General features: G+C 41.3%; 1 protein-coding gene across 4 annotated transcripts in view; it reads left to right on the top strand.

Moving 5' to 3' along the window:
* LOC308394589 (receptor tyrosine-protein kinase erbB-4-like) overlaps window positions 1-9,493 on the top strand; it is a 388,448-nt gene extending 378,955 nt beyond the window's left edge. For all 4 annotated transcript variants that reach the window (XM_080878981.1, XM_080878979.1, XM_080878980.1 and 1 more), the window contains exon 27: window positions 802-9,493. In XM_080878981.1, the coding sequence (XP_080735107.1) occupies window positions 802-1,640 (839 nt within the window). In that variant the 3' untranslated portion in view covers window positions 1,641-9,493. The remainder of the gene's footprint in view (window positions 1-801) is intronic.
* The last annotated feature ends 5,707 nt before the right edge of the window (window positions 9,494-15,200 follow it).

The following is a 15,200-nucleotide window of genomic DNA, read 5'->3' as shown; positions in this document are numbered from 1 at the left end:
AAATAACCTTACCTAATTAAAATAATTTCTTACTAATCTAAAAACAAAACTGTGTAGAGGAAGTTAAAGATTGATTGCGCTACAATCATCTATGCAGCTCCACAAACAGAAACATAATTAAAATTATAAACAAGTACATAATATATGTGCACCTTTCTCTCTGTCTTGTCATCTCTTTGTTCATTCACAGAGTAAATACGATCCTTTGTACGATAGTCGGCCTGTCAGTTTTCCTGTTCATTTCATCTCATTCCATTGATTAAAATTCCTACTGAGTTTCCTTCGACGGCGGTGTATGTCAGCTACTACTACAGAGTCATGTTTTGCCTTTGATCATAATTCAGTCCATCAGCCCTGCTCTTGCACTACCGTCTTTGATTTTTTTTTTTTGAGCAGCTCAAAATATAACAAAGCCTGCAGCAAAATGCATCTGATGCAATGTCAAGGAGCGGAAAAGTGGGCAAAATCAATAGGTTTCTCACCCCACTATTATAGCGCTTGGAAGCAGTGAAGAGGGGTCATTTGTTGGCATTTTCAACCCCGGCAGATGGAGTTTCCAGTGCCAAAGAACTGCTGGCAAGATGCCCGTCTTGTCCTGAGTGCCTGCCATTAACGCCATTATCATCTCCATCTTCTCTCCTCATTACCGAGTGATCTCTTTCTTTTACTCCATTTCATTCTCTATTTCCTTTGTTTTCTCACCTCTTGATTTAATTTCTCCAGATTTTTTGTTATTGCTGTCTGAACTGTTTTTCTCTTCTTCTAATTCACTCTCCTTCTCATTCATTTTCTGTGGTACAGAATATCTGAATCCCATTGAGGAGAACCCGTTTGTCACGCGACGTAAAAACGGCGAGATCCACGCCCTGGATAACCCAGGCTACCACAGCACACCCAACAGTCAGCCCAAAGGAGAGGACGAGTACATCAATGAGCCCCTCTACCTCAACACCTTCCATACCCCCGCTGAGCTGGGCCTGGAAGCCCTGAGGAGAAATGGTCTGCCCCTACCCACCCAACCTCCTTCTTCTATCTCAGCCACAACCTCAGGCTCCCATCTCCCGCTTACCATCCAGACTAGCCTGCCCCACTACCCCCTCCCCACAGCCCAACCATCTCCATCTGGTATTCCTTGCCATCATGGTCCACCGACTCACATCCTCCATGCCCACCACACCGTCAAACCTGCAGGGCAACCTGGCAATCCAGGTGGCAGCTCTGTTGCTCAGAGTCAAGCAGGAACTACTGCTCAGGCTCAGGTGAGCCAGTCGGGCGCCCTGTCCACTTCAGCCACCATTGGGCATGGCAGCCTGCCAGCCTACCAGAGCTACGCCACCACACACCCTGCCAGTTTGCTGAAGCATGGAGGGCAAACATCAGGTAAAGCCAGCGGAAAGAAGCTGAAGGTGACCTTTGACAATCCAGAATACTGGCAGCACAGCTTGCCTCCCAAATCATCTAACCAGGCAGCCTCAGATGGTGCCCAGGGAGGTTCCACCAACGCCAAGCTCTTCTATAAGCAGAATGGACACATACGGCCGGCAGTAGCTGAAAACCCTGAATACATGTCTGAGTTTTCCCTGAATGCTGGAACCATCTTGCCACCTCCACCTTACCGGCAGCGAAACACTGTGGTCTAGATTATTCCATTTAACAAACGTTCCCCAATCTTCCTCTAGCCTCCAACAAGCCCAACATCCTCTCCAGTTCCACGGTCCTACACAAAGAGAGAGTAGCACCAACCAAGGCTGCTCTCAGCCCTGCCCAGATAACAGGCCATCTGCTGTAGATTGTAGCAACATCTGGAGGAGGTGGACCGAACCAAGCAGAAGCAACTCAGACCCCTGAACTGTCACTATAGACAATCTCGTCCATCTCTGTTCTGTAGATAGAGACTGTGCTCCATGTCATTCAGAATGTCAAGGTTATGGTAGTTTTCAGTAAAGAACAGATGCTTAATTATCACACAGCAGTGGATGGACTGTATCTGGGGGTATCTGAACTCACTGCCAGCCACTTGGGTTTCAGATTTGTGAGAGGAACAAGAAGTTTTACTAATCTTTTTGCTTTCTATTATAAAGTTCTGAGGAGGAACAATATTCTGCAAAGGGTTTCTGAAAGACACAATCACATAGAACAAATACAGTCTGTTAGATGTCAAGATGCCTGGTTTTCTGAATGACATTAGAGTGAGGTAGCCAGGCAACAAAAGCAAAATATGGAGGAAGAAAAGACAATATAGAGTGGACAACAAAAGATGGAGCACTCATCAATCATATTCAGTGATTTTGCCTATAGGATTATACCCACCGTGTGTTCTTTTATATGAAATATGTGAATCTCATCTCATCCTTCTACTGTAACTGTGATACTGTGATGGACAAAACTACAGTGATCTTTTCTTTCACATTTGTAGTTCAACCATGGACTTTTTAAATTGCTCGAGAATCTGCAGGGCAACTGCTGTTCTGTTGGTTTTGCTTGGCTGCTGTCTGTTTGGAGAAGCTGACTAAAACAGCTTTCCCAGGGCAAATGGTAAAAGGGAAACCACACTATAAACACTTTTATAATCACGGGTTTCAGTGCTGAAAAGATTTTTATACACTGGTTTTCCCATTCAAGCTAACTCGGATGAGAAAACCTGCTATGAGCTGTAGAGTACTCCAGTAAAGCAGCTGAACTCAAAATGGTGTTCAAAGAGAGAGAAAAAACTACAGAAAGGGGAGGAAAAGTTCATGAAAGTTTATACAAACTGACTAATGAAGACCTCAAGGAAGGAACAAGACAGCACCAGCAGAGCACAGTTAAACAGACTACTTTATATGTCTATCTGTCTTTATGTTAGTGTGATTGGGATTAGTGTGTGCGTGTATGTTCATATTTTAGCAAGCTACAGATGATCCCACTGGGGGGTAAAAGTCAGTGTTAATGGAGTCGAAAGCTAAAGATCTTCAGTACTAACCAACGATCGACTCTATCAAGGCTTTTTTTTCCTATGTTAAGTATAAAACAAACCAAGCTCAAATCAAAAGATCATTAAAAGCCCCAAACTGCACCAAATGGCACCAAATCTCTGGAAGAGTTTTATAGATTTAGGGTGTCCTTAGCTAACGTTACTTTCTTTGAGTTGATCAAAATCAAGAATGTGAGGATTTATCATTTTAGTAACTGGAACTGGAGCTTGTCTCGGTCATGGTGTTTGTTATATTCTCGATTGCTTGGTCCGAGAAAAAGTACAACTCTAGACTACTTTTGGCCACATAATTCTTGATTATTTTTGTCCACATCTGATCTAGATGTTTTTTGCTTCTTTTTTTTTACAGAATCATGTTTTTTCCAGACCCCACCCATATTCTTATTAGACTGTTAATTGGTAGCTAATTTCATTTTGGCTACTAGAAGTGTCAGTGGTTCCTACCCAAATTGTTCACAAGGCAGAAGTCGATAAGCTAACCTTGTCTGCTAGAAAATGTATTTTAAAGAGCAAGAAAAAATGATGCTTTCAAATAAGTCAGATGTTTCAAAGCTAAATTTATTCTTTAGCATTAAAGCTAACTTAAGCCTCACATGCACCTCCATAGAATTGTAACTACACCTTGTGGCAACATAGATCTCTGATCTTGCCAACAAATATGTGGCCATAGATTGTGGCTAAATACAGAAAACTTGACAGTAGCTTGAAGTGTATATTTTATTTATATTTCAACCAGGACAACTATAGTCAGAAGACTGTTGTTTTAGTAATTTCTGTTTGGAGGTATGGTTCTATTCTGGGCTAATGTAGAAAGCACAAAGCAGGAAGACTCCTTTCACGTAAACTATACTTCTGTTTCAGCTCTACGCCGTAACTTATACCATAACCAGACCCCATTTTAACCCTATGCCGCAACCTTCTAAGTAACATGTCGTGCACTTCCCTAGAAATGTAACTACATGTCGGGCCAATGCATACCACAACAACTTGATGGTGTGGAAGACCTCAGTGTAGGGATACAAGGATTTTCCAATTACGTAGTTAGTTGGGATGTTGAGATTTCCCACAGTAGTCTAAATGAAGTTTAAGATTTCACAGAGCAGAAATAACAACAAATGTGAAAAGGAAGAGTTAGCTGGATGTGGGGTTGGCTGCTTCCAAAAAACTGTCATAAGGATGTGTAGAAGGGTACTAGCTGAGACATTAGCTTATCCGCTGGGACTGTGGTGGAGCTTGACTTTGTCACCTAGCTGAACTTGGCCTTTGCTCCAGTTGTGGTCAGAAGTTTATATCCACTCATCACAAATATCATGATCATTTTGGGCTTCTAATGAATTCTTTGAAACTGTCTTTTTTCCATGGTGAAATGACTCTATAGTATACATATTTAATGGCTTTAAAAACAAAAAATTGGGCTTTAAAGTTTTAAAAAAGTATCTGGCATAATTCTGGCTGGATATTTGGCCACTCTTCTTGGCATGCATTGAAAATGTAAAAAGTAAAAGAAAAAAATTCTAAGCTGAAAAATAGCACGACATTCATGCCCATGATGAGTGTATGTTAACAACTGGCCAAACCAAGTTCATAAAGCAAGTTCTGTTTTGAATACATGTAATTTTTTTTAATGCAGCACAGGGTAACTGGTAAACGAAATTAGTACTATACTATATGACATTTTTTTTCAGTTAAAACTATAATGTTATGTTTTCCAATATTAAGTTAGTATAGTTTTCATTAGTTTCTTGGTGAATCACCAGACAGTCAACTACTGTTACCAGTATTAATAACTGTGCCAATTTTTAACATACCTAAGAAAGTCATTTCTTGTTTTGTTTGATGTAATTTGCACTTTCAGCACCACTGAGTTTTAAATTAATTAGTCTAGCCACTGTTTAACGAAGCCTCTAATCTATAAAGGCTTCACATCTGTTCTTAGCCCAGAGTGATATCGTCACTCTCAAGAAATCTCAAGAAAATAGTTCTAACCCTGACTACTGATGCCTGTGTAGGCAACTTGCCAGTCAATGCTGCTGAAAGGACTGTATTACAGCCGTTATTTCTTCCACCAAGCCATACACAACACCTGTGGGTAGGGGAAAACACTGCAACGCTTGCCAAACTTAGAAGTTCAAGATAAAACTTGTGTAATGTTGGTTTTTCTCAGAGGTCCTTTTGCAATATCTCCTTTATTTAGTTGAATGAATATGAAGAAAAACTTGTAGTTCTTGAACCTTTAACAACAACGGTATTTTTCATTATTTGTGGAGCATAAATATTGCTTTGTCATAGTTTCAACAACCTTTCATCATTCTGCTCTGCCAGAGCCCAGCCCTGCCTAAGCTGTGTTCTTGCGTAGGTTATTTATTTTGTGTATTTAAAAGTGTGTGAAAGTGTGCTTGTCTCAGTCTATGCACATGTAACGCTGTATGTGTTTATCCTCCCCATGGAGCACTTTGATCAAAGTCGCGGGTATAAAGAAAGGATTTCCACTCTTCGTTACTGAAATATTCAACTTGTTTATCCAGCCGTTTACCACTTCAGAAAGCAATAGCTTTAGCAAAAGTACAAGGAAGGAACTGGGGCCAAGAGGTCATAAGGAAAACACATTTTACATGGTACTTGACCAGCTTCAAGAATGTCCTTGTTTCCATGTTTTTTCGCTGACTTCAAACAGTATTTATAGTAGTGCTTTGATGCTGTCATGATTAATTGATGAAGGAGTATTTTGTAGTCCTTTTTCGAGCTCTAATTCAGTGAAATAGAGACAGCATTTAATATCAATGTGAAATATTTATGGCGCGTTTGAGCTTGTTTATACTGAGCGATGGAAGCGACTGCCAAATCTGGGTTTCAAGAAAAATGAACAAAAATATGATGGTGGTCGAAAGAAAAACACACGCCTTGGTTTATGCCTGTTTTGCCCTAAATTACACTGCAGACCCAGGCAAAATGTGTGTTTGAATCAAGAACAGATTGAAGGACTGATGATACAAATGGTTTCAAATGTTCTCAAGAGCACTTAAGAGAATCCGAGGCATCCCCACTCTCCCATTTTTGATCTGAGTCATTGACTTGTTTGTTGACAGAAAGGTAGGAAAAAGCACCTGAAGTTCCCCTTCTGTTAAGTCGTGTTTTTTCCCATCCTAAGACCTTGGTTATCCTTTTAGAGTACCAAAATGTGTTGCGTCTATGTGGAAGCATTTTTTTCCTCTCTGAAGACTAATATCTTGTGTCTTGTTTCAAACTAATTTTGCCTTGGTGTTACCTGCTGCTATTTGTCTCAGTCCTTAACAGGCTTGTGTTCGTGGCAGTTCAAAAGCATGCCAGGGGGAAACACTGCTGGTTAGGCTGATCCTTTTTATATTATTTTCTGGGTTTAGGTTTTTGTTTTTTGTTTTTTACTGCCTCCTCAAAGCCAAGGTGCAAAGGCATGTAGCCATGTCCTGAACCGAATCCTTCAATATTTTATCCTCAAACACCATACAGGCTTCAACAAAGTCTATTGTATAGTAAATATTACATTGCATGGTTCCCAAAGTGAGTGTTTTACTGCCCTCCACCTTCGTATCTCATTTATGACAACATTATACTCAAATTTCTGTCCAGTGTGGGAAAAATTAATCAGATTTTTTTATCGAGTTTAGTAGCACAAACTGGGAATCCTTATTTCTGCGATGTTTCATGGGAATTTTTGTGTGTGAGTGTAGTACACCCCCACCCCCTCCCTACAGTGTCTTTTTAATATTGAGTTTTATCCTTAGTATCAACGATGTAACTTCTTTTTCCCACTATTGTGTTGGCTACTGTACATTCTTCAACATGTTTGTTATTCTAGCCACGTTTTTTGGTTTCTTGACATTTTAATTGCACAAAAGAAGAAAAAGCTACTCTTAGCTACTCCCTTATTCACAAGGGGTTGCCATAGCGGGTAGCTCCACATATTCGGTTTGCTAGATTTTTACGCCGGATGCCCTTCCTGATACAGCCCCGAAGGGATTTGCGTCTCCTACCGGAAATCAAACCAGGAATCTTTCGCTTGTTAGGCGAATGTATAAACCACTATACCATTGTCCCTCATAAAAGAAAGTCATTCATTTTCTGTATTCAAATCATTGTATCAGTATAACTGTACAGAATCTTTGGGATTTCCTCCCAGATTTATCTAACACACTTCAACAACAAATGTGAATAATATTTTTATAAAGCACCGAAATGGCCGACTTGGTGAATTTGTAAATAAGGAGGCGATGCTTTGAATTTATATTGGTCTTCTCTCCTACTGCTTTTTTCTCCTGCTTATATCGACTTGTACAAAAAGAGCCGTACATATTTGCTTTATGTAAGTGTACCCTTTTTACTAATGGGTATTTCATTTTAAAAGTGCTTGTTGTTCCCTTCTCATGTGAAACTCTGTTCAGTGGCCCTGCTTCAGACCTTTGTGGCTGTTCACGTGTAACGTTTCAGTTTAAGTGAACACTGTTAAACACTACACAAATAACAATGGGTGGTGTCTCACTTTGAATACTTCCATAATAGTAGCATATTAGCTTGATAGTGTAGTGTTGTCTGAAATCAGGCACGACAAGAGGCTGGACTATTGGAGCATTTTACCATGGCTGTTATGTTAGCTGGCACATTTTGTTCATGTTTACATTTGTCAAGTTACTTACTAAATGTAATACTAAATTCTTCTGAAGTAATGTAAACACAGCAACATCAGTCCCAGATTGAAAAATCTCTTGCTTTTAGCTTTCCAGATAGCTAGCAATAACAAGGATTGTTGCGCTAGCTGCAACATTTTATAAACATATGACAAAATGAGCTTCTTACCATGTATAACACTTTTCTGTCATTGCAGATGTAAGTTTAACATGCATAAATATCAGTCGATGCCATAATGCGTGAAATATCAATCCCGGGTTGCTAAGCATCTGCTGGCGGTAGCTAGCTAGATAGCGCAGACTGCAAGTCTCACACTAGATGGCGCATTTAGTGAATTTATCAAGTTGTTGAGCCTCTGGTCAGATATCTTACACTAAAATCTCTATGAAGTCACAGAAAACTACCAGACAATACCACAGTGCAGACAACATGCCAACAACACAAAAACAACTAACTAGCTAGTATTAGCTCAATATCTGGCTCTAATTTGAAGATCAGCTGTTAATGCCTTAGTTTCCACTACTTAAGGCCAAAGTCAGACAGGCTGTGCGACGGGTTCATCATTCTCCTTGCAATATCTGATCACTAAGGAAAGATGTATGGTCCCCCACCAGTTAACAAGTGGTTGCTGGAGATTGCTGTCTGTCACAAATGGGGTGCTGCATCAGACAGCCTCCTTGGGATCGTTTTGTTTGCTTGCATATTGTTGCTTTTGCCTGTAGTTTGCATGAAAAGCAGCCACTTTTCAACTATGCTCTCTGTAACTCGAAACGGAGAACATTCACCTTCAAAATAAAAGCAGTGCCTTATCATTGGAACTAAGACATTTCAAAAGGTGCAACTTTTACAATTAAGGTGAATATTTGCCAATTGTGCCACACTTTTGACAGTTTCACTACAGCTTAATGAGTAGTTTGCGAGCATTTGCAGGCAAGTTGGACGCTTCCATGCAAACTGGAGACTGTGCCAGTCTAACAGTGGCTAAAACAATCATAAGTAGATTTTTGGTACAACTCTGTATGCCTGTTGGCAACCAATGTCATACTAGCAACCGCCAACAACCTCCAGCAGCCATTTGCATACTGTTTGTGGAATATACACTCTTTTGCCATGGTGTTCACTAGCTGTTAGGGTAACCCCACTCACTCTAGGCCTAAGTGAGTGAAGGTTTTAGCAATCAATTTCACAGTCATTGCTCGCAACAACCAGCAACCACTCATCAACCAGTTGGGCGATGAACATTTTTCCCTAGCAACCGGTCATAATCAGATTATTCCCAGCTGGTCTCTAAGCCTGGGTGAATAGGTCCTGAGCAACATTCAGAATAGTGCATGTGTCAGAGATTTACAGTTAACAAACAGTCAGGTGAATGATCAACACTATTCACAAAATAACGGTAGGGGTGGTAGTACGCAAACTGAGACACATCTGATTTACTTTTCCAATGCCTACCATGTCAGTCAACCAAGAGAACTCAATGCCATCTTTCTAAATGTCATAAAACTGAAACCTGTGGTCCCAACTAACCTATATAAACTGTGTTTGAGAGTCAGTGTTACCTTCTCTGCTTACTTTCAACTCGAAATATTACTGAGCCAAGTCCACCCTCTTACTCCTCTTTTCTGCACAGCCTTCACAATAGGCCCTGATTTCATTTAATTTGTTTTGCATGCTTTCAAAAGGAGACATAGTGGAGAGAAGGCGTCATCGCTTGCTCCTCTTTGCGTACTGTTGGTTTTCAATACTTTCCCCTTGTCCCTTTACCCAACACCGTCATTGCTGACTTTCTCTTTGAGTACTTTGAAACCATACCCAAAGCTTTATATCATAGAAATACCGTTCCTCATGTTTGTTACATGAATCTGTCAAAAGTATATTTTTAATTTAATATAAATAAAGATTGATTCGATATATGGTGTGGTCGTTTGTGCACGTGTGTTTAGTAAGTGTTGGGGGGGCTTTCTTTACTTGATATTTACTTGGGAAAGCACCACTTTAAAGTTTTTATTCTTGTTATGAGTTGTGTATCTTCAAAATCAGCCAAATCAGGGATTGCTAACCTTATTAGGAATTCTGTATCTTTTTCAAATACCCCTCAGTGGGGAAGCTCAAGTCCTCAGCCCAGATCATAGGTTTCCTTGCTCGACACGCCACCCTGCTGCCTATAAATAGAATGGAAAACGAAAGCTGCTTTCAGATGCTCTAATCCACATGCTAACAGCTTCAATAATAAAATTTAGCAGATGGTGTCTTTAATTAAGGCAAGGAAGCTCTCAAGTTACAGTTATATCTGAACATTTCAGAAACTTGCACTGGAGACGAGATGCTGCACCGCTACACGCTTTCATGCTCAAAAGGACTTGCAGATGAAGACCAGCTGCATCAAAAAGGTCCGCAGTGTGCTCGCCTAGCTTCCTCCAAAACCTTGCCTCAAATCAGATAATGTGTGGATACAACATTTTGCTGTCGTTTTACTCTCGCCCCGCGCTGCGCTTAATACACTGTTTACCCAAGTGTTGGTTATGTAAACTGGCATAGGCAACATCTTTGCTATGCAAGCGCTCCTTCATTCCACTCCGAGGCTTTCATTTCAATCATAAATAATACAAAACTGTCCAATGGCAGAATATGAGCTTTCTGAAGTCACTGCTATTAATACTAATAAGGCAATGGGGTGCTTTAAGTAAACAGTGTTTATGAACTAAAATCCTCCCCCTCCTTTCTCGTCCTCCTTCTGCCCCTCTCCCCTCTCTCTCTGTTAGTTTCCTCAGAGCACCGAGACTCGATTAGTAAGCACATCGAGTTCCACCACAGTAATTTAGAGAGGTGGGCTTCTACTGCGGATGAACAGTATTTGAACTATCTCCTGTTATATATTCTTATAAAGCTGCTTATTTAAAATCTATATTAGGTCTGGCTTCTTCAATGACTGTCCAGAAAAATGACGTTTCCCATTCGCTGCATAAAAAGGAAATTTAATTGATACTCATTCCCTTCCTAGCACCGAACTCACATAATAGACAGATTATCTTGAACATTAAGCACACTTGCCGACAAGACTTTGCACATTATCACCCACACCAGACAGCAAAGGGGGGAGAGGTCACTGTTAATTTGGCAACTGCTGTATAACCATTTGTCAGTGTATTACAAGTCTCCTTTAAAGCCATTCTTCCATTGAAGCCTGCTATCGCCGCCAGGAGACGAGGGTTCAGCTCCATCCCGGAGGCCTGTAGCAATTATACTTACAGCTGCCCTGTACACCTGTGACATAGCTCGACGATGACAGCTCATCGCCAACAGACTGCCACTGTTTAATTGCAGCGTGTCACCTTGACGGGGTGTTTTGCCCACATCTCCTCGCACCAAGGAGAGACAGCTTTTTGAAATGGAGCCACAAGATTGATGACCCTTTAATATAGCAGCCTGGGGTTTGACTAGTGCTTGTTTTTTTGTTTGTTTTCCACCAGAGTTTCATTTATTGTGGTCAGAAGTACTCTCAGCAGGATGTGGACCCCAAGTGTAAAAAGAATTATTCCATGAATTAGGAAGGCTCTCTTGAAATAAAGAACAATTGCGCTACTTATACAAATTCATTGCTCTACTTATATGCGCTTATTGCCCATATAAATTCAGGAAGACAGCTTTATGTCAATGAGCTACTTTCTCTAAAGATTAAAATGGCTGTTTTTCCATTTTAGTGTACTTATTAGGATGCAGATAACGCGTTTTTGAATTAATGCTGACACATTACCAAGACCTTACTTAGTCTATGTGCTGCTGATGTGCTGGAAAAGTGGATATATGTCAATACTGTTCAAAGTGTACCACAGAGCATGTCTTTTTTGCATCAGCCAAAAGGCATACTGAAGTGGAATTGTGTTTTAAAAAAAGAAACGAACAGAGAAACATACTCACACGCCACTTTATTGGGTACATTTTGCTATTATCAGGCTTAACTTGTTGTTTTCAGAGATGCATACATTCAACAAGGCGATTAGCAGTACACTGTTGCTGCAGATTTGTCATGTTCAGCAAACCAGTTTCAGATGATCTACACTTTGTGACATGGGATGGACATGTTCAACAACAATACAAGCAAATATCCCCCAAACCATTAACACCACAACCAGGCAGGATGGATCCATGCTTTCATGTTGTTTACACCCAATTCTGAACCTACCATTTGAATGTTGCAGCAGAAATTGAGACTTGGCAACATTTTTCCAATTTTGGTGCAGCCAAAATTGGTGTTTTCTGTTCTTAGCTGACAGGAATGACACCCAGTGTGGTCTTCTGCTGCTTTAGTCCATCGAGGTTCAATGTCTTGTTCATTTAGAGATGCTCTTCTGCATGCCTTGGTTATACTGTTACCTTCCTGTTAGCTCAGAGCCATCTGACTGTTCACCTCTGACCTCTGACATCAACAAGGCATTTTCACCCAGATGGATGTTTTCTCTTTAGAGTTACTACTATTAGTTGTCCGGACATGTTTACAGATAAACACAGCGTTTAATTCATTTCTCACACTTGTGCTTATGAGTTCGATTTTGGAGAAGGAAAGAAAAGGGACATCCACACAGACACCACCATCCGAACTCTTTATTTACACAGCCGTATGCACATCACTTCAACATGTGGAGACGTTCATAGCTTGCCATACCAGCTGTTGCTTGGTTACAGTTGTGAAGCTACATGGGAGTGTGAGACGGTTGGGTATTATTTGCTCTGCTGATGTTATGATATTATCCTCTCTCCGAAACATCTGGATTCCGTAGGATTCAAACTGCCACCGAAAAAGCTGCTAGAATTGAATCATAAATCTGTTTCTCTGTTAATCTGTGTCGTTACAGCGCTCCTCTTCGTCATGTTAGTGCTAATCTGACATCATTACTCTAACATATTGCACCTTTTTAACTTCAGATGGCATATTTACATTGTAATAACACAGGGAAAACCGCTTGTGGTGTTGTGCAATTAATGTAATGTGCAATTAAATTCAGAACGTGTGGGTTACGCGGTTAAAGATATGAAGCATAAATCACAGTTATCTCCCATCATGGGGCCATATCTCTCCTGCCGCGCCACGGCTGCACATGGTTAATGTTAGCTGGCAATTTTCATGAGTTATATCCAGCGCGATCCAGGGCTGAAGCAAGCACAGAATCAGGGGCAAAGCCACGAGTTTTGCCAGCATAATTAACCTACGTGATCATTAAGTCTTCACAAAGCTGTAAAAGATTGACTCTTTCCCCTCCGTTTAACCTCAGGCCGGCCAAACCAATCGTGACGGCATCAAATATATAGACTGTGTATGATTTCAACGAATGAACTCAGGATAAATGTGAGCGTGATCCTGCAGTTAATCTTTCAAATGCATGCATGTCGTTTCATAGCTATCAGAGATTTCAAAGTTTTGAAGCTTTAAATATGAAGCTATGGTAAGCATCATTAGTATTCCTCAGCAATCCCTCCAAAGCCACGCAGTTCCAGTAAGTGGTTATTTAGTCTAATCGTTTAGAAAATAGCTTTGGTATTACACCTTTTTTGCTAATTTGAGGAAAAGTTATCTACCCTTCAACCCCCCCACCTAAAGCTAGGTGAAATGTTTATTACTGACTCAGCTGCAACCTGAGGTTTTAAATCCTGGGATCTGTCATTTTCAAACTCAAATAAAAGTTTCCTGTTTATAATTGAATATTTCTTTAAAACTCCAGGCTGCTGTTGTTGTTAGATCATCCCTTTTGTTTTTCACCAACCAGATTGGAAACCGGGGGGACATGCTAGCTCCATGCCTGAGGCTTATGCAAAAGTCTGGGGGAAAAACAGAACCAAAGAGACCTATCTGCTGCCTCCCACTGAAGACGCTCAGTCCAGTCTGCAGCTGAGGATTATCGTGTGGAACGCAGGAGGAGGAACGTGAGACAGCAACTTCCTGTGAGGCAACTTTTCCACACAACATAGTAATCAGAGCAGAGACGGCAGCAGAGGAGAGAGCAGAAAACAAGAGAAGGAGAGTTAGAGAGGAGAGGCCAAATGGAGGTAAAGGTTGGGCACAACAGCCTGAGGCACACTGTCGGGGGCAGAGAGCTGCACAAAATCACCTCTGAAAGGGTAGCTGGAGCTGCTGTTGACTGAAATCATAGCAATACTGTGAGAGGCTTGATTTTATAAAATATTTTAGGAAGAAAAACTTGTGAGGTAAACTAAATGTCATGGTCTACGGTGGGTGGCTGGAGTTTCCATTAGGCTCCTGAACTGACCTGGGATCCGCCCCTGGGCAGGGCCAACTCCAGCTCCTGCACACCTGGAGCCTATTGCAGGCTATCAAGCCAGAGGGATTTAAACCACACATCGATGTTCACTCACTGCCAGTTCGTCATCAACCCATGTTGGTAACAGGTCTTGTGTTTCAAATTCTCGCTGTGATTTATCTTACTAACAAAGACTCTTTTGTGCTACAGTCGCTGTACCCACCCTGGCTCACTCCACCTCCGGACTCGGGATACCTAGTGATCATTTTGGAAATCCCTCTGTGCCTCACCTGCCTGCCCTCCTGCCATCACACTCCATCTGGAGCCCCGGATCTCAGGTCAGCCTTTCCACGCCACTCAGCCTCCCCTGGATCTTCATCATCCCCCTCTCAAACACTCCAGGTCCCTAACTGCAAGTAAGAATTGCTGCTCTTATACTGGCCACTTCTGAGCTGCCTTCACTACCTGCCTAACTCCTATATCCTCTCCCCTCAGTGTGACTGTTCCCCACTCAGCTCCGTTCCACTTCTCAGGCCTCGTTCCCTCGCCCTAGCCACGTTCCCCTGGGCACGCCACACCAAGGCTCCACGTCTCGTCATTTTCTGTCTTTGCCACGTTTCCCTTTTTTTCCCCCTTGCACTTAACCGTAATAAACTGTTAAATCATCTACTGTCTCCGCTCTGGGTTTCTGCACCTGAGTCCTATTCAGTACCGGCCATCCATCGCCGTGACACTAAAAGTGCAGTAAACAGAATGTGTGCTTGCTATTCCTTCTACACAAATTTATACGTGCTGATTAGTGCGAAGACCTGTTTTACGGTGAAAACTACGGCTCAAGCAGCTAGAGTCATCACTTCAGGTTATGAGGCACCTTTCAGTCGATGTTGTGTGTGTGGTGGTTTTAATGGTTTCTTTGAACTGTTCTTTTATCTCGGGTTGAACGATTGTACAGAAAACATCTTTGATGACTATAAATATAAAAACTGAGTGTACAAGCTTAAATTCATTTCGGTTTTTCTCTAATCCACACATGCTCAGATGTCTACACAGAAGCTCAAATATATACATACACTGACATAAATCTTTTAGTAAGTGGTGCTCGAGCTTCTGAGGCCTGTCGGCAGCCCTCTGTATAATCTGACAGACTCGGATCTTTGGTACTTATATATTAAAAATCGACACAATTGTACAGCTGAACAGCGAGCACAAATTCGCCCTTATGGATAGACCTCAGGGATCCATGTCCTCTCGCTGAAGGCACTATGCCCACTCAGCCCAATTCTACACAGCAAATTCAAAAGTGTTAAATT

This window comes from Rhamphochromis sp. 'chilingali' (genome assembly GCF_963969265.1).
Source record: "Rhamphochromis sp. 'chilingali' genome assembly, chromosome: 3".
Taxonomy (NCBI): Eukaryota; Metazoa; Chordata; class Actinopteri; order Cichliformes; family Cichlidae; genus Rhamphochromis; species Rhamphochromis sp. 'chilingali'.
The sequence above is the reverse complement of the archived record's forward strand: the minus strand, read 5'-3'. Positions and strand labels throughout refer to the sequence as shown.